Source organism: Xenia sp. Carnegie-2017, unplaced genomic scaffold, assembly GCF_021976095.1.
Source record: "Xenia sp. Carnegie-2017 unplaced genomic scaffold, XeniaSp_v1 HiC_scaffold_22, whole genome shotgun sequence".
NCBI classification, from domain to species: domain Eukaryota; kingdom Metazoa; phylum Cnidaria; class Anthozoa; order Malacalcyonacea; family Xeniidae; genus Xenia; species Xenia sp. Carnegie-2017.
In genome coordinates this window covers 12,242,669-12,267,573 of record NW_025813485.1, presented here as the reverse complement: position 1 = coordinate 12,267,573, position 24,905 = coordinate 12,242,669, and the positions used below count along the sequence as shown (strand labels likewise).

Below are 24,905 nucleotides of genomic sequence, written 5' to 3'. Positions count from 1 at the left end.
GGTACGGAGAAAAGAAAATCATGGAAATCATACAAGTTTCATTAGTTTGTATCTGACAGGTAACGTTCTTTTGTGTATTTCGTGGCTATTTGACTGTTCACAATCAGTGGCCGTGTTCAAGATGTTTATAAACTATGATGTTTTGTGTGAAATTATGCTTAGCGGTTTGAAGACTCGCGATGTTCTTCGTTGTATGCAAGTGTGCAAATCTTGGAAGGTTAAAAAGTTCTTTTCCCGTCTGTTAAATGTATTAAAAGCTTCATAGAACATCACGAAAGTTTTTTTATTCACGACAGTTGCAGTTGTCGGACGAATACTTTTGGAAAAAATTTCTTCAACTGAATTTCGATGTCACTGTAGAAAACGATCGAAATAAATTGGAAGGGCCATTACGCGAGTGGTCAAATTCTGAAACATGGTAATAGCAAGAGTAAGATAGTTTATAAAATAACATATTGTGTACAACTTAATATTACTCTGTTGGTAACATGCAGTTGCATTGTTATATAATATACTTTTTAGGTATTGCTACTTTAGAAAAAAATACAATGAAAACGAGACGTATGTGATCAAACCCTTTCCTTCCATGTGGAAGTGTGGTGTAGTTGTTCCCTATGAACTAAATCCATTGTCGCTAAATGTTCAAGAGTTACAGGGTCTGAGCAGATCACTTGAGATATTGATGTACATGAAGAAAGGGGTGGTGGAATTTGGATTACAATGTGGTAAAGATGATACTTCCTTTTGTATACTACAATCTTCAATTGTTTTGACAAGTTCTTTTGATTTCATAAATAATTCTAGTTGAATTTGTTTCTTGAATTTAATAGTAAAAATCTGCAGACTAGTGGCGACAAATGACATCACATTGTTATCTTATACTTTCATAGGAAATGAATGCTCCAGTAATGAAGGTTGCAATTCATTATCAATAGTTCTTATGCCCTGGGTAGGTACAGAACCTATACCAGATAAGGAAACAGTTTTTAGCACGATATTTCAATTCCATGATGAAATATGGCAAGATCAACTGGATGCATACAATTCAAATTTTGAGACAAAAATACCATTTCATTTAGTTGAGCATTCAGAAACAGATATAGATTATTGCTTAAACCAGGTTTTTGGCCGTCCTGAAAAAGAATATGACAACGAGAGAGAACTTTCGTTCTTTACATGGCTTCAGAACCTGATGGTACCAAGTACAATATACATAGCAGGTGAAGGAAAGATGAATCCTGTTGCGGAGTTTTTCATCACGCCTGTGGCTCCAGGTTGGGTTGGGGGAATTCTGACTGGTGAAATATGGACCTAATTATACCAGACAGTCAGTGACCTTTCTTCTTTGAATTTTTGAGAGCCGCAATCACAGCATGATTTTGGACTTCAACAAGTAAACCCCAATTAAGAAATACCAGTTCTAGTTAAATTTAAGATTACCTATATCAAAAACATGAGGATGATTGACTTGGTATTATGTAGTAAAACTATAATATGCAGTATGACCAGCATGCTTGAGTTAAAATTGGTTTAATGTTTGAAACATTCAGCGAACTGTAAAATGTACAAAAGTCACAGGAATGCAACATGCTATCAATAGATTCAAATTATACAACTTTGATAAATTTGCACTCATAACATTCACCTTTTTATTTTTCTCCCTTTAAATGATACTAGAAAAAATGTGTCAAAATTACAAGTATAATTAATACTACATCCAAATTTAACATAACACAATAATGCACTTTATAAATGTTTAGTAGATGCCAAAGTTTCTTTAGGATCTCAAAAAACTGGCAAATATCAAGTGAAACTATCTTTCTCAAAAGTTTTATAATGAATATGAAGCATTTCGTTAACATTAGAGACCTTCATCTATAAATTTCATTGGAATTATGAAGAAATAATCAAACATTATTTTCTGTTTGATTTGTTAATGATTCATATCGATCTTCACTCCTAACCAGACGAACCTGAAGTCGACTGTTTTCCAGTTCTTTGGTAAAAGTAAGAAACACAAGAAGAAATGAGCCTACCATTACCCATTCCATAGCATCGGCTGCAATGTGTTCTTTGAATCCAGATTCATCTGAATGCCAACGCAAAACAATACCTTTGTTATGATCTTTGTAGGCAAATTTCATCAATACCAGCATTGCCAAAAAGGAAAGCGTTGATATAACAGAAAGTACAAGTCGGATAAAACAGATATGTGAACCCACCAAACCTATTTCTTTCATTTTGAATGATATCCATACTTGAATCCACGCATATATATTTCCAGAACAAAACAGCAAAAAGGCACCAATAAGGTGGACAGTAGTAACCTGAGTTTCCTGTAAACAATGGTAGAAGTATTAAATTAGTAAATTATGCATTAACCCACTTTTTCACGCAAGTTACTACACTTCCAGGGTAATTGTACTTACCGGAAAATTTGCAACCAAGCTGGACCCACATATTGCAATAAAACCTAAGACCACACATATTCTATTCGCGACGAATATTTTTCGGCTACCTTCCACCCATTCTACGTCCCGTTTTACTTGAAGATATCGCATGTAAATTACGATAACGCCAAGAAAGGTGGCGATGTTTACCAACTCGGAGAATATGTTACTTTCTGGAGATTTTGTGGCCGTATCACTGATCGTTGGGAACCACGGTGTGACATCGCTTTTTGAAACGGCTATGAGAAATGAAGTTATAATCGACAGTGTCAGCAATAATGTAAATATTATGGGCAGATATTGCGGACAATTCGAAATCATTCTTAATCCTTCGCTCAGAATGCAATGTATACAACCCACGAGTGGTACAACTGGTATAATACAAATCACCAAACAAAATTACAAGTATTTAGCAATGTTTGCAACTTGCGCACGTGATCACCTGATTGTGCAATTTTACAATAAAGACTTGTTTCTATCCACCAAACGTAGACAGTTTTGCTACAGATTTCGTAAAAATTGTATAATTGTTCATATTCGCTTTTTGCAAAAAATGCTATGAAACGTATGAGCTTTGCTCGACATCTTAAGTAAAACTTTTTTGAATTGAACTTTAAATACGCGCACAATTTTTTTAAAAATTCCTCCGCCAAAATTATGTTTTTGTCTCGTTGACATTTATTTCCTGTTCGGCCAGAATTCTCAGAAAACGCCATCACTTGTTAATCATGTGACAAGTAATCACTGCAAATAATGCAAAAATGACGTAATTTTGATTAGCCTGTGTTGTAGCGTGTACGTTTTTAGTTGTGAAATCATTTTCAAAAAGCGTGTGACTTAAAAAGCCAGAAGTTATTATTCATTTGAACCAATCGTGATGGGGGCCTATTGTACTGCCGATCTCTTACCGATTTGCTTTTCTGCTTTGCTATCAATAACTGTATGTGCTTCGTTCGTGGTTGCAGTTGCGCTACACGACATAGTACCAGTTTTCCCGGCCATTAGTGACACGGCTGCAAAACCTCCCGAGAGCAATATATTCTCACAATTGGTAAATATCTCGACATTCCTTGGAATAGCTGTTGTCGGCGTTCGTTACATGCAGGTTAAACGCGACGTTGCTCAATTGATCGGAAATCGCGTGACATTGAAATTGAACCATTATAGTGCCTTCTTCGGTGTGTTTTCTATCTTTGGTGCCAGTATAGTTGGTAATTTTTCGGTAAGCATGACAGTAGAATGTTGCATTATTATTACAAACCAACAATTGTAATTAGTTATTTCATTGTGTTGCTCACAATATGCAGTCGGAAAATGAGAGCTATATATTCATGAATGAAATGCAGCTCTTTTAAAATGACGGATTAAAATATACATATTCATGAGCGACATTTCAACACATTTCAAGTATGGTTGTTGCTAGACATGTCTTCCCGTGGAGTTATAGTTTTATAAATTGGTTATTTGGTTAATATATTTTTGTGGGTTGTAGCAACCCATTACCCTCCATCATCCTCCATCATCCTCCATCACTCTCCTCTTCCATTACCCTCCTCGACCACTCTTCCTCCCCTTTGTAATGTACACACCACATGACACAAGATTATGTTTAAACTTAAATAGTCCAAAGTCATTTATCAAATTCTTGTAGGAAAGTCAAGTATTGGATGCACATGATGCTGGAGCCGTTATTTTTTTTGTTGTCGGCAATTTGTATGCATGGTGTCAAGTAATCATATCTTATCATATGAGAAAATTTCATTTGGTATCAACCACTCTTTGCGTGGTCAGGACTGTAGTATCGGTGATTTCAACTGCAAGTCTTTTTATCTTTCTTATTTTGAAGTTCTATTCGCAAAAATTGTGGCATGGTGATATATTTTATTGGAACTCAAATGACCCTGGCTACAAGCTTCATGTCATTGGAAATGCATTTGAATGGATTCTTGTTCTTCATTTTTTGATATTAATTTTGACTTTTGCAAAAGAGTTGCATAGGAGAAGATTGGAAATCAATCTTGTTCGCTTTCCATATGATTATGAACCAATTCCAGTGTCTTAGTGTGAAAAATACAGTGAACAATGTATAATTTAAAGAAGAGCAATTTTACATTAACAAGAGGGCATTTTTATTTTATAACTTTGAAATGACAAACTGTTGAACATGGTATAATCCTTGGAAAAGGAATTTTTAGCAATTAAAATATGATAATTTTTGACGTGTATAGTACATGGGATCTTTTTAAGACCTCAACCAGACATTTTGAATAAAAAAGTAATATATAAAATAGAACAAGAATCACGTTGTAAATTTTTTGCGGATTTCTAGTCATATATGACGTGACAGTTAAACACTTGAGGTATTAAATATTTAGTTTAATGATTAACAGGGGCGTCGCGTTTGGAGGGTACCTGGGGGTGCCAGACCCCCCACCCCACCCCATCATAGTTCCATCGGCAAAAATTGTTCCTCTATTGATGATTTTTAAAGAAATTTCAATACATTCTTAGAAACATACGCTGAAACCACGACCATGCCACTCTCTATTTGTCAGCAAATTTTATGCCCAAACCCCCTCAAAAACATGGAGTATACTACATTCCTGATGATTAACTTTCAAATTGCTGTTCGAGGTATGTGGACTTTTCCACTTTATTGCCAAGTTTGCCGAGTTCAAGCCGCGCAGCAAACAAGTACCTTGTGCAAGCACGTAATTCTGACGTATTGACGTACGTATGACGTATATGCAGGAACCATCATTTACCACATCACTTCTCATCCATGTTAATGCTGCGCACCGAGTAATGTTGGAATTAGCGCTTATCAGACACGACCTATGGCTTTTGACGACGTGAAAACGACGTAAAAATGACGTGGCTCTTACACAATTGGGCATGTCATATTCTCGACGTCTTTGAGTGCACATGGCGCATGATCGATTTTTTTGAAAAATTTTGATTTCATTACATTCTACAACACAAACTTTCTGCATTTCACAACACCAACACTGCAAGTTTTAATGAATGCTTAATAGTTAATTGTTTTTTAGTGAATTTGTGTTTTTTATTAGTGAATAAAGAACGTTTATAATTTATTAATTATGTCTATCGATTCAACAGCTGTAATGCAAACTTGGCAATAGTTCGAGGACGAACGTGACATAATCCAATCACAGCAAAAAGTTTTATGACAACGCTTTTCGCATCACCTCTAGTATGATGATCGAAACGAGAGAGCCCAATTGTTGAGATTTATAAAAACGCTCATGTCTGCATCATGTTAGATTACACTTGGCTTTTGGTATTCACTAAGTATTGTATTTTAACTTGAATTCAACAATGGAAAATATTTGTTTTCAGTTATTACAACATTCTTCGGTATTACCAATGCGATGAACATCACTGTAAATCGGTACTCTTTCTGAAGGCAATATATACCTCGGTACGGTGAGAAAATTATCGTCGACGTTAACTTCGATGGGACTTAGAACACGCTGACCTCTCTCTAGTTTCTTAATGTCTAACAAAGCCCCAGATTGTCTAGCCGTTGTGGACCTGTCATCAACGGCTCTTTCCAAATTATTCTCGCTTCGGTAGATTTTAGCGTTTGACGTTGAGCCACGCCTTGAAAATCGAGCACTAGATAATGTCCATGTAGCAGGTGACGTTTTCCTAAGAGTCAATGACGATCGCCTCAGTCGAACCTTCCTAATTATTCTCATAAATCCTTTTCGAAATTTGCCTGTGACAAGGGCGTACGCGATTGGATTGATCCCACTTGATAGGAATGAAAGTAAACAACTAATCGATATAGCTAGGTTGGGAATACGCGTGGACGGCGAAAGATTTTTTACAAGATACAGTGCATTTATCGGAAGCCAGCAAATAACGTGAACAATAATTGTAATGAAAACTGTGCCAGTGTGATATTTCTTTTTTACAATACTTTTTTGAACGCCACCTTTTAAGAGCTCGTTTTGAACGCGAATTTCGATTGTGGATATGGTTGCCGCATGGCGTTTGGCGACTACGAAAATCCAACTATAACATACTGACATGACTGTGAGCGGTATTAAAAACGTGCTAATTATCTTAAAAAAGAAATACCCGTTGTCTTTTTTTAAATTCAAAGTGCATTTGTACTGATGCCTTTCGTAGCCATAGGTACCCCAGTTCAGCAGAGGTACTACAGAAATAATCAAAGATGTCACCCATACCACAACGATAACGGGCTTCGTATTCCTGTTCATCATACATTTTTCGTAGTGTAAGCAGTGAATTATCGAATAATATCGTTCGTAGGCTATGATTGCCATGGTGAATGAGGCTGTAGTGGCGTAGAACGAGTCGGAAAAACCGACAAATTGACACAGAGCGTGATTTGTATTTTCTTTGTCATTTATAACGGACCTAATGGCAAACGGATACGAAATGCACGCGAACAGAAGATCTGCAATGCTCAGGTTGACGACCAGATAGTTTGTGCACTTGCGTAGTCGATGATTGCCCAAAACTATTCCGATTACGAGTAAATTGGCTAGAATTGTAAATACATTGAGAAAAATAAGTAGAAAGGACGCCCACAGTTTAGTTGCAAATGACAACTTTCCGAACGTCGTGTTCATTCCACAAAGGACATGAGAAATATGGCACGAATTTTTTAAAACGAATGAATATATGTATCCAATACGTCAGTATTCAAATAGGGTTCTCGTCTTCGCTGTTGGACAGCACCACAAAATAACAATTTTCTCTTTGTTCTACTCTTATGAGAATAGTGGGACGAATGATATTTTCTATTTCATTATTACATCACGTCAGTTTTTAAATCTAGCCATATTTTCAGTGACATCGCGTCAATGTCTTTGTAACTCTTTGAGTCATTTGCGTATAACCGAGATTGTAAACGGTCGTGATCCTTGGTCAAAAAGCCGCAACTGCTATTTTATGCCTATCCGCTATGAATAGCGCTCATTACTAATTTATTATTTGTGTCATTTGTTTGTACTACACCTTTTTCAGTTTTTTCCTTTTTCTTTTCCAAGATTTATGAAGCTCAGACATGCACAAATCGGTGTGGAAGTTGAAATACACGATGCTAAAAATGCCCCTCAATGTATAAGTGTTTCAGGTCATTTTTTTTTGATAAAGACATGCATTTCTTGAATAGGAAGTCTTCATCGCCGAAACGCGTTTTCAAACAAAGACGTATAAACGTGGATACAAAAAATCTACGGTCAATAATAATATCTTCTCATGATGCAAGTCGTGCATACTTTTAGAAATGCGAATAAAACACGCATAAGTTATAGTTGAATTTTCTCGACATGCATTCATCATGCTCCATAGGCGTCCGATTATTCTATTCAACTGAAAAACGATGTTTATCGCAGTTACTTAGTTGTATGACGTAGATATAAGAGGGATAAGAAAGAAAACCAGTCATTAACTTCGCAGGCAGCAACATTCAGTAGTATTTTTTTTAATTTAAAATTGAACTGCGGTTTACCAACATAAGCAAGCACCTAAAAGCACGTATAATCTAGTTTGCACTTTTACAAAAGAACATTATTATGCTCTGTGGGATAGTTTGCTCTTTTAAATACATGAAATATGAATTTTATAAACATTTGTACGTCATAAATGTCTTACATAACTCTTTTCAAAATACAAACTTTAATTTTTAATGAATATAATAATATACTTTGGATATTTCTCGGCTGTGATTGGTTGATTGCAGTACAGTTTATCTGTCATTGCACTGATAAATTTGGTAATAGCAATTTACAGCTTTTTGAGAATGCAATAACTGTACTGTTGGAAAGCTGTAATTGCACATTAAAAAAGGGTAGCTAATTCCCTTTAACACCATTTTTGAAAGTGTTTATTTGTTCATTAATACCTTCTTTTATCAGCTCCTAACTTCTTATTTTGCAAGACCAGGTAAATAATGAAACAAATGGAAGAATATATGGACCGCGAGCGCTTACGGCTTACGGTATTTTGCTTTTCCTTTTTATTTTTTGCTCTTTTGTCAGTCTTAATAATGGTCTGTGCACCTCGTTTCCAGTTTTTGTTTATTTAGTCCATTGTCTTTTTTCTCAGAGTCTAATTCTTCATTTGTAAAAAATGAACGGGTGACGCAACCCAACAAAAAAGACCCTGTACTCACAAAAACCGATTTGACTACCAAACAACCAAAAATCTGGCGTTTGTACGAATTACAAACAAAAATTCATTAGTAGACATCATCAAAGACAATAGGTGGTTCACAAACAACTTTAGGCGGTCCTTGCTGCTTACTGTTCCAAATGCTGTACGCAAATCCAGGCAAAGCGTCTTTTCCGTAATGGTTTGACGATTCTTCAACAGTACTGGCCACGCCAATATCACCCTTTGAATGAAAAGTATTTTTATCAAAATACTTTCTAAAATTATAATATGTGAAGAACTTACGTTGACATTCATGGAGATAAGTGCCATTTTAAACATTTCATTTTGTCCGACACGCTTCCAGATATCAGCGATCACAGTTCGGCAGGCATTCTTCGGGCTCATATTGTGCTTGCAAGGAAAACCCCATTTCAATGATAAGGCATGTAGGGTCTTAAGAGCCACGAAAAATCATACATCACACTTACATACCTTTTTCATAAGCTGAACAACGTGAAAACATGGACAAAAACGTAAAATATTATCGCCATCACCAGTTGCTGTATGTAATCAATGAGAAATTATCATTCAAATCGCTAAGCAAGCTCGGGAAAATGTGCACACGACTGTACAATTGAACGATTAAGGTTTTAACATGCAAATTACAAATTTTCCTCGCTCAACGCCATCAGTGCTGGCAAATACGATCATAAGATGAAAAAAAATTTAACCACACTCACATTCAAACAAACTGAGTGCAACACAGAAATTGAGCACCTACCAATCAATGGCATTACTCCATCGATGGCAAGATTTTTGCTGAACATTATTACAATCAAATGATACCGTCCAGATAGTTTTAAAGTGATTTTCAAACCACAATGCACTCAGTACGTGTGAGTGAACGATTAGAACACAAGCGTATGTCTCAAAATGCTGATGTTGTTGCACGAAAAGGGTGCGTTCTTTACACCTTAAGGCATTAAATTATAAAAAATACAGCACCACGAGCCATGTCAAAATTTTCATGCGTTTATTCACTGACCTGCAGCAGCTCCACCCTAAAGTTAAACAATATTTTCAATCATTGTTCAAGACGTTTTACTCGTGTATTTATCGAAACTCGTCCACGTTCCATTGCTATCAAATTATTATTATAGCTACTAGTAGAAATCTTGTAAGTAAGATCTTGTAAGATCCTATAGGATCTTGTAGGATCTTACTTATGAATTAGATGTAAATAAATTTTGATGATTTTTACATATGATTTACACTTATTTTTAAAATGACGAAGAAGGAGACGGATAACAGTTGCGCAGCAAATTAAACTTTTTTTCAAAATGAAAAGGAGTTTTCCCAGCTCAAATCATAGCTACTAAAACGATCGAATAGGCTTTAGTTCATTGAGATGAAACATTATCAATTTTGAACGGCAACTTCTTTGTATGAATAAACTTTAAATAAGCACAAACCGTTGTATGACCTTGCTTTGTAGTAAGCGAAAAGGTGAAAGAAGAGAATTAATACTTTGGGAGATAGGATGTTTATCTCATTCGAAAGAGCTTGACGAGAACTTTAAAATAAGCTTCAGACCATCTCCGTATTTTTTAATTGCAAAATGTTGGCGATTAAAAATTTCATACTTCTATTATATAAGGCAATCGATCCGAGAAGTTCCTAAGGTCAGACAATCAAAAGTCCTTTTGTGCTCATAAATTATTACAGCATGCAATCGTCATAAATTTTTTTCACTATAACGCGCTGTCGAGCAACAAGGCAGCCACTTGAAAATACACACACTATACGCAAACAAACCTTACCTCGTTGTCAGCGTAAAGTCCAGCGCCGGGAAGCGGAGAATCCCCCACGCGACCGCAGGATTTAAATGGCTTGCCACTTGTTGAAGTTCCTATAGATGAATATAAATCGCATCAACTTATATCACAAAGAATACATAAAAAATGGTAATCTTGAAAACATTCTATGATAAAATGAGAACTATTCAGCGTTATAAAAATTCCCTCCCTATCCGCATTATGACGAGTGACTTGCCCATTTATAAATGTTAAGAGGTTTTGCTACCTCGTGGCTGGGCGAAACAGAATCAATTTTAAATTGTAAAACAATAGATTTCTAGAGAATGAATTAATGCTTATGCCAGGTTTATGAGATGATAAACCGAAATAAGTTTTCATGATTGAATAACGATACCTGCTGCAATATTACCATCAAAATCTCTTAGCAGCAAACCTACAGAAAGAAAAATTCATCATCACTGCTGCACGGCATGCTGAATCTTCAAGAGAGTGTTGATATTACAACTAGTTTCACGGAGCAAACATGCAAACAAGGAAATGGTCGATGGCTTTTTGTTTCGCTTCGAGTAAAGGAAGAATACTACAGTCAAACCTCACATATGCAGAGACTTTTGGGACAAGGAACTGGCGTCCGCTCACGGAGGCATTTGCTTATAAGAAGTTATGAATGTAACAACATAGTGGCAATGACCCAAAACCAGTTTCCACTTACGAGAGGTCTGATAACGTCGATATGGTAAGAAAATTGAAGTTAATGGCGTCATTCACGACCGCTCTTGCATGACATTTGAGGGTGTTAGCCAAACATAAGTTTTACTTGTTGAAGTATGAAATTTTCAGATGGCAAAGTTTAGTTAGTTGGTCGTTTGTTAAATTGTGAGAGCTTAGACTGATGATCATCATTTTACAAGTAGGGCTATTCATTTCCCATCTTCATGTGTACCTTTCCAGACACCATTCTGGCATTGAGTCAGTTTAATGATGTATGTACTTACCAATTGTATCATGAGATGATGCTGTCTGCCTGGATTTCATATTTTCATGCTTGTATTCCTGCAAGATTAACTCTTCTAATTCAAAAAAAGTTGCCATGTTAACTGTAATCAATATTATACATTTTGCAACAAGTTTTGCTAGAGCAATTTTGTTTACAAGAATTGTTAAGGAATGCACAAATAATTTTTGAATTCAAATGTAGTCCCTTCTTTATCCATATTGCATTGTCTATTAAATGACAGTCTTAATTATGGTCCATGTTTATGCAAATGTAACAAATCCACAAACAAATTGTCTGTCAGCAATGTCCCAACTCACCTGGTATGCTTTTAGACTGTTCTCTGTCTGCAATGACATGTTGCTCAATATTGGTATCCCCTGCTGTGTTGCAAACAATTTTGCACCTTCACCAACTAAAATGCTGTGTGGTGAATGCTCCATCACAAGTCTTGCAACTGAGAAAGGTTTAGCAACCCTGCAATATAAGGAGTATAACTCATTCAACAATTAAAAGTGTACACAGTTCATGTTTAGTATTGGAATTAAAATTTTGACTTTTGACTGAGCAATTGAGTAACCAGTGAATGAAAAATATTTCCTATTTACTTCATGTTTCTAAAACCCAGTTACACATCGTGCTATAACCATTCATAATTACATGTGTACTAACTTTCTATAAATAATCCAAGCATCTCTACAATGCAACCAAAAGTTAAAAGAAAATTTCATAAATAAAACAAAAGGAACAAGTTGTTTTTATAATCTTTTGGCTTACACGCAATCTTCCAATTGCAGCAAACTAATGGTGGGCAACAATTTGCTTTTTCTGGCCCAGCATCATTTCTCCAAGTGTATACCAATGTTATGCAAAAAAATAGAAAACAAATGTTTGGCCAGAAAGGCATTGTACATCATTATGACTAGCCTTCAAGCTTGGGACCCATTTGGCCTTCTCCTCCACACAACCCTGTTATGAACAGTACATAAGGAAATATTTGTACACACCCTTGAAGAGCAGCAACTGCACCAAATCTGCATTTTCTGCCATCCATTATGGCTGCATCACATTCTAAAATTCCATTTTCATTTGGAAATCCTCCACGCCCAACAACGTATTTCCCAGTTTTGGGATCATCTTCCACAACTAAAAGGTGATGAATAACAAAGAAATCTGTCATTGTTTTCTTGTAGAACTAGAAGACTCTTCGTCCATCATGTGACTATGGAAATATCATGAAAATAAAATAAAAGTGACTTTAATTAAAAATTAAGCAACAGACCATTGATCCCTTTCTCTAAAGCACGTATGATGTCATCGTTTCTCTCCAAAGATGACAATGCTTCTTCGACGGCCATTCGGCTGAATGACCATGTACCAATGATCGAAGAACACATGGGGATTTATGCTTCGTAAACGACTTACAAAGACGCTTATTTATAACATTCTGGAAGCATGTGCATTAGTTTCCAAAATCCCAATGACTTGAATTGCTAAGGTTGCGTATTTACAACCACAAACCAATGTCAAACATTTTACCACAATATATGATATTACATGAAGTTCGATGGTCAGCTTTGTCAGTGATAACCACAGTGGTGATAACTATGGTGATAACCAATGTGAACCTGTATCTGCTTTTATCGTAAACTGGTAAATAGTACTTATAAAAAATTCGCTTTTCGAGTTCCTAGGTAGATGTAGATCCAATGAGAAGATTTTCTTCCTCACCGAGTTGCAAAAAGTGTTCGCAGTGACGGTTTTCCACAATTTTACAATTTAACAAAATCTTATGAATCCCAATACCTAAAATAAAAAATCTCATCAAGACACACAGTTTTGTTCATTGATAATTACAGTTACTAACCGATTTAAGGTACGTTTACACCGCTGACCTGTATAGTAATTAGAACTCAATGGGTGCGATTAGGTTTGCAGTGGCTTAGGTTTAGCCTATTGGATGAAAAATCTTGACGCAAAGTGTTGTGAAACAGCGCATATTTGACTAGCGACCGCGTGAGAACTCTGGCGTCAATTCAAATATAGCCAACTCAAACAAGGCTTTCACCATTATTATTCCAAGTTTACAATTCACAAATTCGTTTAAAAAACAATTAAAGATTTGGTGCACTTTAAATCATCATCAGACTAAATAAACAACATTGTATAGTCTCATGTGTCTTAGGATCAAAAAAGGTACTTTAATAAAATAAAAAACAAACATAATTTCGTTTTCTGCCATGTCAATACTTTTTTACTGTATTATATAAATAATTTTATACACAACCAACATATTTACAAGTCTTCATAAACAAGAACAATTTTCTGTTATTTTGTACATAAATGTACACCATTGCTTAAATACAAAGCTTCACCTGGGCTTCACATGCATAACGTCATACTGCTTTCGTATGACTACTACGCATGCGCCTGCACGTCCAATATTCAGTCCCTTTACCTGTTCCCACTCATTCGTGACCGGATCATAGCGCTCCACATCGTTCAAATATTTTGTCCCATCGTAGCCACCGACCGCGTAAATCGAGGTGCCAAGCCATGAAGCTCCAACTGCATCCCGACAGTTCAGCATCGGGGCTAACATAGTCCATTCGTCGGTCTTCGGATCATATCGCTCAACCGAATCGAATTGCCTCGACGTATCTTGACTGGGTGGAGCATCGTGGCCACCAACCGCATATAGATATCTATCCAGTACAGTCACACCAACACCTAGAACCGATGAAAAACTTTAAAAAACTCTTGACCAACAAGTATCGGTCAGTGACCAACAAGTACTGGTCAGTTAGATCTATGCCGGATGATATCATGCAACATGAAAGACATAATTGGGTATCAACGTACTATTATAACAAACCATGAAAGATGAATTTAAACACTAAACACATACATATACTTTTTGATACATTTTAGAATAGCAGATTGAGTAAACCGTGAATTCAAATTATGTGAATTATGTTTGGAAATTGTAGATTGCTGCTCGATTGGACGGTAACCCGGCAACCTCAAACGTCTTTCAAAGGTTCTAGCAAGAACTTGCTTCTAACTACACATCCCCTACCTCCACGGCGATGTCTCATGGACGATATCATAGTCCACTTATTCGTATGTGGATCGTAAGCCTCGGCAGAGTTTAGGCACGAGCAACCGTCTCTGCCACCAACGGCATACAGCTTAAAATCAAGTACCGCAACACCAACAGTACTCCTTGAAGTACTCATTGCTGCGACGAAACTCCACTGACGCGTCTGAGGATCGTATCTGGAATTATGATTTAAGAGATAAGTCAGCAAGCATCCAATCAGGAAGTATGATTTGAGAGATAGGTCAGAAATGATCGTATCTGGAATTATGATTTAAGACACAGGTCAGGAAGGATCGTATCCGGAAGTATGATTTGAGAGATAGGTCAGGAAGGATCGTATCCGGAAGTATGATTTGAGAGATAGGTCAGGAAGGATCCAATCTGGAAGTATGATTTAGCTAGTAAGTGTTCATGTTTGTGTTTAACGTTCTTTTCACTTCCCAAAGACAGAAAATTTAAAAATTATAAATATCAACGATTTATACAATATATCGAGTTAAATATTCGATTTTCATAGTGTTACTATTACCATCAAAACCTCACTCATTCATCCTATCAAGAAAGAAATAGATGCTCAGGTGGGCTAGAATATATTAAAAATACCTCTCCACTGAGTTGAGATACGACCATCCATCATGACCACCAACAGCATAGAGAGGTCCTCCGAGGACACCAACACCTAACCCATGTCTATGAATATTCATAGGTGTAACGGCTGTCTTTTCTTTCGTACTTGGATCAAAACAATCCACCGTGTTCAATGTTTTCAAACCATCACGACCACCTACAAGGTACAATCTGTTTTCGATGACCGCAACGCCAAACTGCAAGCGTTTATTCGCAATTGTTGCAACAGGAGACCAGGCATCCAGGCGCAGGTTGTAACATTCTATACTTATTGCTCCCTTCGATGCTTCCGAGTTATTTGCTGTAAAAGAAAAATGTGCAAATCCGAGTTATTCGCTGTAAAACAAACAATGTGCAAATCCGAGTTATTTGCTGTAAAACAAACAATGTGCAAATCCGAGTTATTTGCTGTAAAAGAAAAATGTGCAAATCCGAGTTATTCGCTGTAAAACAAACAATGTGCAAATCCGAGTTATTCGCTGTAAAACAAACAACGTGCAAATCCGAGTTATTTGCTGTAAAACAAACAATGTGCAAATCCGAGTTATTTGCTGTAAAACAAACAATGTGCAAATCCGAGTTATTTGCTGTAAAACAAACAATGTGCAAATCCGAGTTATTTGCTATAAAACAAACAATGTGCAAATCCGAGTTATTCGCTGTAAAACAAACAACGTGCAAATCCGAGTTATTCGCTGTAAAACAAAATGTGCAAATCCGAGTTGTTCGCTGTAAAACAAACAACGTGCAAATCCGAGTTATTCGCTATAAAACAAACAACGTGCAAATCCGAGTTATTCGCTGAAAAACAAAAATGTGCAAATCCGAGTTATTCGCTGTAAAACAAACAACGTGCAAATCCGAGTTATTCGCTATAAAACAAACAACGTGAAAATCCGAGTTATTCGCTGTAAAACAAAAATGTGCAAATCCGAGTTATTCGCTGTAAAACAAACAACGTGCAAATCCGAGTTATTCGCTATAAAACAAACAACGTGAAAATCCGAGTTATTCGCTGTAAAACAAACAACGTGCAAATCCGAGTTATTTGCTGTAAAACAAACAACGTGCAAATCCGAGTTATTTGCTGTAAAACAAACAATGTGCATATCCGAGTTATTCGCTGTAAAACAAACAACGTGCAAATCCGAGTTATTTGCTGTAAAACAAACAATGTGCATATCCGAGTTATTTGCTATAAAACAAACAACGTGCAAATCCGAGTTATTCGCTGTAAACCAAACAACGTGCAAATCCGAGTTATTTGCTGTAAAACAAACAATATGCAAATCCGAGTTATTCGCTGTAAAACAAACAATGTGCAAATCCGAGTTATTTGCTGTAAAACAAACAATGTGCAAATCCGAGTTATTTGCTGTAAAACAAACAATATGCAAATCCGAGTTATTTGCTGTAAAACAAACAATGTGCAAATCCGAGTTATTCGCTGTAAAACAAACAACGTGCAAATCCGAGTTATTCGATGTAAAACAAACAACGTGCAAATCCGAGTTATTCGCTGTAAAACAAACAATGTGCAAATCCGATTTATTCGCTATAAAACAAACAATGTGCAAATCCGAGTTATTCGCTGTAAAACAAACAATGTGCAAATCCGAGTTATTCGCTATAAAACAAACAACGTGCAAATCCGAGTTATTCGCTATAAAACAAACAATGTGCAAATCCGAGTTATTTGCTGTAAAACAAACAACGTGCAAATCCGAGTTATTTGCTGTAAAACAAACAATGTGCATATCCGAGTTATTTGCTATAAAACAAACAACGTGCAAATCCGAGTTATTCGCTGTAAACCAAACAATGTGCAAATCCGAGTTATTCGCTTTAAAACAAACAACGTGCAAATCCGAGTTATTTGCTGTAAAACAAACAATATGCAAATCCGAGTTATTCGCTGTAAAACAAACAATGTGCAAATCCGAGTTATTTGCTGTAAAACAAACAATGTGCAAATCCGAGTTATTCGATGTAAAACAAACAACGTGCAAATCCGAGTTATTTGCTGTAAAACAAACAATGTGCATATCCGAGTTATTCGCTGTAAAACAAACAACGTGCAAATCCGAGTTATTTGCTGTAAAACAAACAATGTGCATATCCGAGTTATTCGCTGTAAAACAAACAACGTGCAAATCCGAGTTATTCGCTATAAAACAAACAATGTGCAAATCCGAGTTATTTGCTGTAAAACAAACAACGTGCAAATCCGAGTTATTTGCTGTAAAACAAACAATGTGCATATCCGAGTTATTCGCTGTAAAACAAACAACGTGCAAATCCGAGTTATTTGCTGTAAAACAAACAATGTGCATATCCGAGTTATTCGCTGTAAAACAAACAACGTGCAAATCCGAGTTATTTGCTGTAAAACAAACAATGTGCATATCCGAGTTATTTGCTATAAAACAAACAACGTGCAAATCCGAGTTATTCGCTGTAAACCAAACAATGTGCAAATCCGAGTTATTCGCTGTAAAACAAACAACGTGCAAATCCGAGTTATTTGCTGTAAAACAAACAATATGCAAATCCGAGTTATTCGCTGTAAAACAAACAATGTGCAAATCCGAGTTATTTGCTGTAAAACAAACAATGTGCAAATCCGAGTTATTCGCTGTAAAACAAACAACGTGCAAATCCGAGTTATTCGATGTAAAACAAACAACGTGCAAATCCGAGTTATTCGCTGTAAAACAAACAATGTGCAAATCCGAGTTATTCGCTGTAAAACAAACAACGTGCAAATCCGAGTTATTTGCTGTAAAACAAACAATATGCAAATCCGAGTTATTCGCTGTAAAACAAACAATGTGCAAATCCGAGTTATTTGCTGTAAAACAAACAATGTGCAAATCCGAGTTATTCGCTATAAAACAAACAATGTGCAAATCCGAGTTATTCGCTATAAAACAAAAAATGTGCAAATCCGAGTTATTTGCTGTAAAACAAACAATGTGCAAATCCGAGTTATTCGCTGTAAAACAAACAACGTGCAAATCCGAGTTATTCGATGTAAAACAAACAACGTGCAAATCCGAGTTATTCGCTGTAAAACAAACAATGTGCAAATCCGATTTATTCGCTATAAAACAAACAATGTGCAAATCCGAGTTATTCGCTGTAAAACAAACAATGTGCAAATCCGAGTTATTCGCTATAAAACAAACAACGTGCAAATCCGAGTTATTCGCTATAAAACAAACAATGTGCAAATCCGAGTTATTTGCTGTAAAACAAACAACGTGCAAATCCGAGTTATTTGCTGTAAAACAAACAATGTGCATATCCGAGTTATTTGCTATAAAACAAACAACGTGCAAATCCGAGTTATTCGCTGTAAACCAAACAATGTGCAAATCCGAGTTATTCGCTTTAAAACAAACAACGTGCAAATCCGAGTTATTTGCTGTAAAACAAACAATATGCAAATCCGAGTTATTCGCTGTAAAACAAACAATGTGCAAATCCGAGTTATTTGCTGTAAAACAAACAATGTGCAAATCCGAGTTATTCGATGTAAAACAAACAACGTGCAAATCCGAGTTATTCGCTGTAAAACAAACAATGTGCAAATCCGAGTTATTCGCTATAAAACAAACAATGTGCAAATCCGAGGTATTCGCTGTAAAACAAACAATGTGCAAATCCGAGTTATTCGCTATAAAACAAACAACGTGCAAATCCGAGTTATTCGCTATAAAACAAACAATGTGCAAATCCGAGTTATTTGCTGTAAAACAAACAACGTGCAAATCCGAGTTATTTGCTGTAAAACAAACAATGTGCATATCCGAGTTATTCGCTGTAAAACAAACAACGTGCAAATCCGAGTTATTTGCTGTAAAACAAACAATGTGCATATCCGAGTTATTCGCTGTAAAACAAACAACGTGCAAATCCGAGTTATTTGCTGTAAAACAAACAATGTGCATATCCGAGTTATTTGCTATAAAACAAACAACGTGCAAATCCGAGTTATTCGCTGTAAACCAAACAATGTGCAAATCCGAGTTATTCGCTGTAAAACAAACAACGTGCAAATCCGAGTTATTTGCTGTAAAACAAACAATATGCAAATCCGAGTTATTCGCTGTAAAACAAACAATGTGCAAATCCGAGTTATTTGCTGTAAAACAAACAATGTGCAAATCCGAGTTATTCGCTGTAAAACAAACAACGTGCAAATCCGAGTTATTCGATGTAAAACAAACAACGTGCAAATCCGAGTTATTCGCTGTAAAACAAACAATGTGCAAATCCGAGTTATTCGCTGTAAAACAAACAACGTGCAAATCCGAGTTATTTGCTGTAAAACAAACAATATGCAAATCCGAGTTATTCGCTGTAAAACAAACAATGTGCAAATCCGAGTTATTTGCTGTAAAACAAACAATGTGCAAATCCGAGTTATTCGCTATAAAACAAACAATGTGCAAATCCGAGTTATTCGCTATAAAACAAAAATGTGCAAATCCGAGTTATTTGCTGTAAAACAAACAATGTGCAAATCCGAGTTATTCGCTGTAAAACAAACAACGTGCAAATCCGAGTTATTCGATGTAAAACAAACAACGTGCAAATCCGAGTTATTCGCTGTAAAACAAACAATGTGCAAATCCGATTTATTCGCTATAAAACAAACAATGTGCAAATCCGAGTTATTCGCTGTAAAACAAACAATGTGCAAATCCGAGTTATTCGCTATAAAACAAACAACGTGCAAATCCGAGTTATTCGCTATAAAACAAACAATGTGCAAATCCGAGTTATTTGCTGTAAAACAAACAACGTGCAAATCCGAGTTATTTGCTGTAAAACAAACAATGTGCATATCCGAGTTATTTGCTATAAAACAAACAACGTGCAAATCCGAGTTATTCGCTGTAAACCAAACAATGTGCAAATCCGAGTTATTCGCTTTAAAACAAACAACGTGCAAATCCGAGTTATTTGCTGTAAAACAAACAATATGCAAATCCGAGTTATTCGCTGTAAAACAAACAATGTGCAAATCCGAGTTATTTGCTGTAAAACAAACAATGTGCAAATCCGAGTTATTCGATGTAAAACAAACAACGTGCAAATCCGAGTTATTCGCTGTAAAACAAACAATGTGCAAATCCGAGTTATTCGCTATAAAACAAACAATGTGCAAATCCGAGGTATTCGCTGTAAAACAAACAATGTGCAAATCCGAGTTATTCGCTATAAAACAAACAACGTGCAAATCCGAGTTATTCGCTATAAAACAAACAATGTGCAAATCCGAGTTATTTGCTGTAAAACAAACAACGTGCAAATCCGAGTTATTTGCTGTAAAACAAACAATGTGCATATCCGAGTTATTCGCTGTAAAACAAACAACGTGCAAATCCGAGTTATTTGCTGTAAAACAAACAATGTGCATATCCGAGTTATTCGCTGTAAAACAAACAACGTGCAAATCCGAGTTATTTGCTGTAAAACAAACAATGTGCATATCCGAGTTATTTGCTATAAAACAAACAACGTGCAAATCCGAGTTATTCGCTGTAAACCAAACAATGTGCAAATCCGAGTTATTCGCTGTAAAACAAACAACGTGCAAATCCGAGTTATTTGCTGTAAAACAAACAATATGCAAATCCGAGTTATTCGCTGTAAAACAAACAATGTGCAAATCCGAGTTATTTGCTGTAAAACAAACAATGTGCAAATCCGAGTTATTCGCTGTAAAACAAACAACGTGCAAATCCGAGTTATTCGATGTAAAACAAACAACGTGCAAATCCGAGTTATTCGCTGTAAAACAAACAATGTGCAAATCCGAGTTATTCGCTGTAAAACAAACAACGTGCAAATCCGAGTTATTTGCTGTAAAACAAACAATATGCAAATCCGAGTTATTCGCTGTAAAACAAACAATGTGCAAATCCGAGTTATTTGCTGTAAAACAAACAATGTGCAAATCCGAGTTATTCGCTATAAAACAAACAATGTGCAAATCCGAGTTATTCGCTATAAAACAAAAAATGTGCAAATCCGAGTTATTCGCTGTAAAACAAACAACGTGCAAATCCGAGTTATTTGCTGTAAAACAAACAATATGCAAATCCGGTTATTCGCTGTAAAACAAACAATGTGCAAATCCGAGTTATTTGCTGTAAAACAAACAATGTGCAAATCCGAGTTATTCGCTGTAAAACAAACAATGTGCAAATCCGAGTTATTCGCTATAAAACAAACAATGTGCAAATCCGAGTTATTCGCTGTAAAACAAACAACGTGCAAATCCGAGTTATTCGATGTAAAACAAACAACGTGCAAATCCGAGTTATTCGCTGTAAAACAAACAATGTGCAAATCCGAGTTATTCGCTATAAAACAAACAATGTGCAAATCCGAGTTATTCGCTGTAAAACAAACAATGTGCAAATCCGAGTTATTCGCTATAAAACAAACAACGTGCAAATCCGAGTTATTCGCTATAAAACAAACAATGTGCAAATCCGAGTTATTCGCTGTAAAACAAACAACGTGCAAATCCGAGTTATTTGCTGTAAAACAAACAATGTGCAAATGTTGAAATAAAATCATACAAAATGCAGTAGCCACACAATTCTTCACTGATGGTCAAGTATGTAGCGATCAATCGTTTTCGAATAATAAGATAATTTTTAGTAATTTCATTTACTTTGGAGATTTTTTTACATATGTAGGCTAGAGTGTAGTACAATCACTTAGTGAAATATAACCGACAGTTTTCACATAGTAGGCTGACTCATGGTAATTATATTCACTCTGTAGATCCATTTATATGTACGCTCTTATGTAGCTACTACGTTCCTTTGCGAAATGAAATATGATCAATGGTTTTATTACAAAATTATTTAATCGATTAAATCAACAAATCACCTTTACGATTACCAATCCCTTGATAAGATTCCACACCTTTGAAATGAAAAAGATAATAAAGCATACGTAGCTCTCAGTCTCTTGGCATTATGTACAACAGTGGGGGAAAATGACAAATTTTAATGTGAGTGCACAACCAACAGAAATCCGGGCTATCACTTCCTCATTAAGAAAAATATGACGTTTCGTGGAGCAATATTGATAATTCTTGCGTTGAATTCAAAATTTTAATAGAGCGTAAGCCTCTTAGATTTAAAGTGTTTTTGGAGGGCTAAAATCAACAAATGATTGTCTCAAACTGACAAATCAAATCAAATCAAATCACGATTCCAGCACCAAATACATTGCACATGGTTGCGTTCATTTGTAAACAAGTCAATTAAACAAGTCAATTTATACATGTTTCCTGATCACTTATGCTCGGGAAAAGTAATTTGTAATTGGAAATTTCAGTATTTCCTCTGATTGACACATAAATACATAATTGCTGGAGGCCAGACAAGGATATTCAGAGGTATTCAACAATTGGGTAAGTATACATACAGTGTGCGAATTAGTTCAGAAAAAACGATGTGCAATTTTTTTGACAAAAGTATTTCTTTAGAGGCATACTCAAATCGATATTACGTTAATTATTATATAGCGCTAATTGCTAAATTAATATTTTCAAACGTGAACAAATTTATATGATTTACGACAGTGTTTTTCGTTAAAACTGCTGATTTTTGCACATCGTTTGAAAAAGTGATGTGCAATTGTTTTCATTTTAGCTAAAACGATGTGTAAATTGCACATTGCACACCGTTAATTCGCACACTGTATACATATGCCTAAAAAATGTTGATAATTAAAGCTTGCTTTAATTGCCAAAATAAAAAAACACTTTTTCAGGAATATACACTTCATCCCTTTATGATATTAACAACTAACGCTTGAGAACTTTAACCAAAATGAAATACTACTGACCTCCAACAACATATAAAAGACCAACGTTCGACTTTCTTGGTCTTGTTCGCTTATTCCGCATTTGTGCATGTCTTTCAGGTAACAAATGATATTTCATAGCTTCCAAAAGGAGCTCATTTCCACAATCACTGTAGCTAAGTATTGAGGATTTTTCAACATAGTCCGCCAAGAACTTGCAGTTCATTAGAGGAAATCGAATGTTTTCAAGGAGCTTGTTCACAAATGCCTTTCTTTTAGTGGAGTTAAATTGAACCCATCTCTCCACAGCATAAAACACAGCCTCTTCTCGATTGACATTTAAGTCATCACTGGTTATGAGCTCAATCAATTGTTCTCCATTGATCATTTCAAATTCTTTGCTTTCAATAACCTAGAAGAAAGTTGACAATTGTCATCTTTGCGTTTTAGTCATTCTGCACATGTGTGATGCTATAGGGAAAGTAGTTTATGTTGTAAGAGGACTTTCACCGTAGATGAAATAGCCACGCAAATATCTGCATGTTAACCATAATGTCATTTAATAAAATTGTTAGATGTAGATCATTCAGGCTGGGCATGTATAGAGCAATATTTAATTTAACATTTATTATATATTATGACTTTTCATAAAGACAGTATCCCAACTCAATAAATTGGGATAATTGGGATTGTGGGAAATCACAAGTTTTACTTGGAAAATTTGTTTGTTTAAATTAATTACAATCAAAAAGATAATAAACATGAAAGATCTGGCAAAAATTACCAATGCAACAGAGTAAAATGCCATGCATGGAGTACATCATACTTATCTTGATGACAGAATTTCAAAAAAATAATTGCACTTTACAAACATGACATAATAAATGTCTCAGACTCAGGTAAAATAAATATTCACATTGCCAATTTGGATCTTTCACTATAATCTGGTAACTGAAATTGTTTACAAGCTACAATACTTGAATCATACTTCAAATTAAAGAAGCCTGGGTTTTAGCGAAAGTTTTAAAATACAAATGAACTTAAAATATAAAATGAACATTAACTGTTTAACATAAATATTAAATATAAGTTTTACAAAAAAATTATAATAAAATTGGACGATAAAAAATAAAATATTAAATATAAAAATTGAAAAGCCTCAATTTTAAATTAAATATAAATTAAATGTTAAAAACACACAACAAAAGAATTAAGAGGAAAAGGAATTTTGTAGCAAGTAAAAGAAAAATACAATAACTTAATTGTTTTGAAATTGAAAGTCGACAAGACATCTATTTTCCCATCCATGATCCCAACTATTACAACAAACCTGTTGAAAATTTTCTTTCGTATAAACATCAGCAGCGCTGAAAAGACCCAGGCAACCGTGCCCCTCAGCGAAAGCTCTAATACCAATGCAGTTCGTAGAATGTAAGTGTTGTTGCATAAACTCACAGCATTTATCTTTGACGGTTTCAACTTGCAGTAGACAGGCAACGGTGAGTAAATTTTCTACATTATTAACATGTATGTCAATATCACCAGTGTATGCATAGTCCACAACGAGTGCCAGCGCATCGGGATCAACATTCTGTATGTGAACTTCCTCCTGTATTATTTCGGCCATATCTCCATTAAACATTGCGTCGAAATAATCACTAAATCCGGCCATTATAACACGATGAACATGAATCCTTCGCTCTCCAACCTTCAGAGTGACATCGCAAAGCTGACCATTGGCCCGAAAGGTCTGCATCTTTTTCAAGGTCGCTAGTAAATCATTAGATGAAGAATACCTCAGCGAATCCTTGCCGTCATCCATAAGATTTTAGAAAAGTACAATCGCCGTAAAACAATAGTTTGTTTACAAGTAAGTGAAGCAGAACGACGAGAACTGAAGAAAAAAGCCAGGGTGTTCAATC

General features: G+C 35.6%; 6 protein-coding genes across 8 annotated transcripts; 2 read left to right on the top strand and 4 right to left on the bottom strand.

The window, feature by feature from the left end:
• The first annotated feature begins 11 nt into the window (after nucleotides 1-11).
• LOC124446627 lies at nucleotides 12-1,635 on the top strand. Of its 2 annotated transcripts, XM_046997472.1 has the most exons (5): nucleotides 12-217; nucleotides 297-418; nucleotides 523-725; nucleotides 891-949; nucleotides 1,121-1,635. In XM_046997472.1, exons 1-5 carry the CDS (start codon nucleotides 122-124, stop codon nucleotides 1,313-1,315), a joined length of 675 nt encoding a protein of 224 aa, XP_046853428.1. In that variant the 5' UTR covers nucleotides 12-121; the 3' UTR covers nucleotides 1,316-1,635. The 2 variants fall into 2 exon arrangements, with proteins under 2 accessions (XP_046853428.1, XP_046853427.1); XM_046997471.1 differs by having other exon boundaries at nucleotides 891-1,635.
• LOC124446628 (DNA damage-regulated autophagy modulator protein 1-like) lies at nucleotides 1,622-2,868 on the bottom strand. Its single transcript, XM_046997473.1, has 2 exons — nucleotides 2,430-2,868; nucleotides 1,622-2,336 (listed from the first exon to the last, which is right to left on the bottom strand). Exons 1-2 carry the CDS (start codon nucleotides 2,769-2,771, stop codon nucleotides 1,908-1,910), a joined length of 771 nt encoding a protein of 256 aa, XP_046853429.1. The 5' UTR covers nucleotides 2,772-2,868; the 3' UTR covers nucleotides 1,622-1,907.
• Nucleotides 2,869-3,222: 354 nt separating this feature from the next.
• On the top strand, nucleotides 3,223-4,749 carry LOC124446413 (DNA damage-regulated autophagy modulator protein 2-like). 2 transcript variants are annotated; one of them, XM_046997261.1, is made up of 2 exons: nucleotides 3,223-3,672; nucleotides 4,102-4,749. In XM_046997261.1, exons 1-2 carry the CDS (start codon nucleotides 3,328-3,330, stop codon nucleotides 4,510-4,512), a joined length of 756 nt encoding a protein of 251 aa, XP_046853217.1. In that variant the 5' UTR covers nucleotides 3,223-3,327; the 3' UTR covers nucleotides 4,513-4,749. The 2 variants fall into 2 exon arrangements, with proteins under 2 accessions (XP_046853217.1, XP_046853218.1); XM_046997262.1 differs by having other exon boundaries at nucleotides 3,223-3,628; nucleotides 4,102-4,350.
• Nucleotides 4,750-5,442: 693 nt separating this feature from the next.
• LOC124446412 (melatonin receptor type 1A-like) lies at nucleotides 5,443-7,323 on the bottom strand. The gene has a single exon (XM_046997260.1). It carries the CDS (start codon nucleotides 7,073-7,075, stop codon nucleotides 5,807-5,809), a length of 1,269 nt encoding a protein of 422 aa, XP_046853216.1. The 5' UTR covers nucleotides 7,076-7,323; the 3' UTR covers nucleotides 5,443-5,806.
• A 593-nt stretch (nucleotides 7,324-7,916) lies between these two features.
• LOC124446117 (N(4)-(Beta-N-acetylglucosaminyl)-L-asparaginase-like) lies at nucleotides 7,917-13,257 on the bottom strand. The gene is made up of 10 exons (XM_046996931.1): nucleotides 12,697-13,257; nucleotides 12,422-12,560; nucleotides 11,735-11,891; nucleotides 11,416-11,473; nucleotides 10,815-10,853; nucleotides 10,424-10,512; nucleotides 9,649-9,664; nucleotides 9,096-9,163; nucleotides 8,907-9,014; nucleotides 7,917-8,844 (listed from the first exon to the last, which is right to left on the bottom strand). The coding sequence occupies exons 1-10, from the start codon at nucleotides 12,809-12,811 to the stop codon at nucleotides 8,689-8,691; spliced, it is 945 nt and encodes a 314-aa protein (XP_046852887.1). The 5' UTR covers nucleotides 12,812-13,257; the 3' UTR covers nucleotides 7,917-8,688.
• A 334-nt stretch (nucleotides 13,258-13,591) lies between these two features.
• Nucleotides 13,592-24,898, bottom strand: LOC124446115 (kelch-like protein 5). Its single transcript, XM_046996929.1, has 6 exons — nucleotides 24,314-24,898; nucleotides 23,026-23,395; nucleotides 22,060-22,095; nucleotides 15,121-15,445; nucleotides 14,494-14,693; nucleotides 13,592-14,144 (listed from the first exon to the last, which is right to left on the bottom strand). The coding sequence occupies exons 1-6, from the start codon at nucleotides 24,803-24,805 to the stop codon at nucleotides 13,786-13,788; spliced, it is 1,782 nt and encodes a 593-aa protein (XP_046852885.1). The 5' UTR covers nucleotides 24,806-24,898; the 3' UTR covers nucleotides 13,592-13,785.
• Between the last annotated feature and the right edge of the window lie 7 nt (nucleotides 24,899-24,905).

Coding starts and splice junctions, on each gene's coding strand:
- LOC124446627 (XM_046997471.1), top strand. CDS start 122: ATGTTTATAAACTATGATGTTTTGTGTGAAATTATGCTTAGCGGTTTG. Junction 218..296: donor AAGTGTGCAAATCTTGGAAG/GTTAAAAAGTTC, acceptor TATTCACGACAG/TTGCAGTTGTCGGACGAATA. Junction 726..890: donor GGAATTTGGATTACAATGTG/GTAAAGATGATA, acceptor ATACTTTCATAG/GAAATGAATGCTCCAGTAAT.
- LOC124446628 (XM_046997473.1), bottom strand. CDS start 2,771: ATGATTTCGAATTGTCCGCAATATCTGCCCATAATATTTACATTATTG. Junction 2,337..2,429: donor GCTTGGTTGCAAATTTTCCG/GTAAGTACAATT, acceptor CATTGTTTACAG/GAAACTCAGGTTACTACTGT.
- LOC124446413 (XM_046997261.1), top strand. CDS start 3,328: ATGGGGGCCTATTGTACTGCCGATCTCTTACCGATTTGCTTTTCTGCT. Junction 3,673..4,101: donor GTATAGTTGGTAATTTTTCG/GTAAGCATGACA, acceptor AAATTCTTGTAG/GAAAGTCAAGTATTGGATGC.
- LOC124446412 (XM_046997260.1), bottom strand. CDS start 7,075: ATGAACACGACGTTCGGAAAGTTGTCATTTGCAACTAAACTGTGGGCG.
- LOC124446117 (XM_046996931.1), bottom strand. CDS start 12,811: ATGTGTTCTTCGATCATTGGTACATGGTCATTCAGCCGAATGGCCGTC. Junction 11,474..11,734: donor ACAGTCTAAAAGCATACCAG/GTGAGTTGGGAC, acceptor TTAATCTTGCAG/GAATACAAGCATGAAAATAT. Junction 10,513..10,814: donor TGATGGTAATATTGCAGCAG/GTATCGTTATTC, acceptor ATTCATCTATAG/GAACTTCAACAAGTGGCAAG.
- LOC124446115 (XM_046996929.1), bottom strand. CDS start 24,805: ATGGATGACGGCAAGGATTCGCTGAGGTATTCTTCATCTAATGATTTA. Junction 22,096..23,025: donor TCTTTTATATGTTGTTGGAG/GTCAGTAGTATT, acceptor TTCATTTCAAAG/GTGTGGAATCTTATCAAGGG. Junction 15,446..22,059: donor AGGGATTGGTAATCGTAAAG/GTGATTTGTTGA, acceptor TTTCTTTTACAG/CAAATAACTCGGAAGCATCG.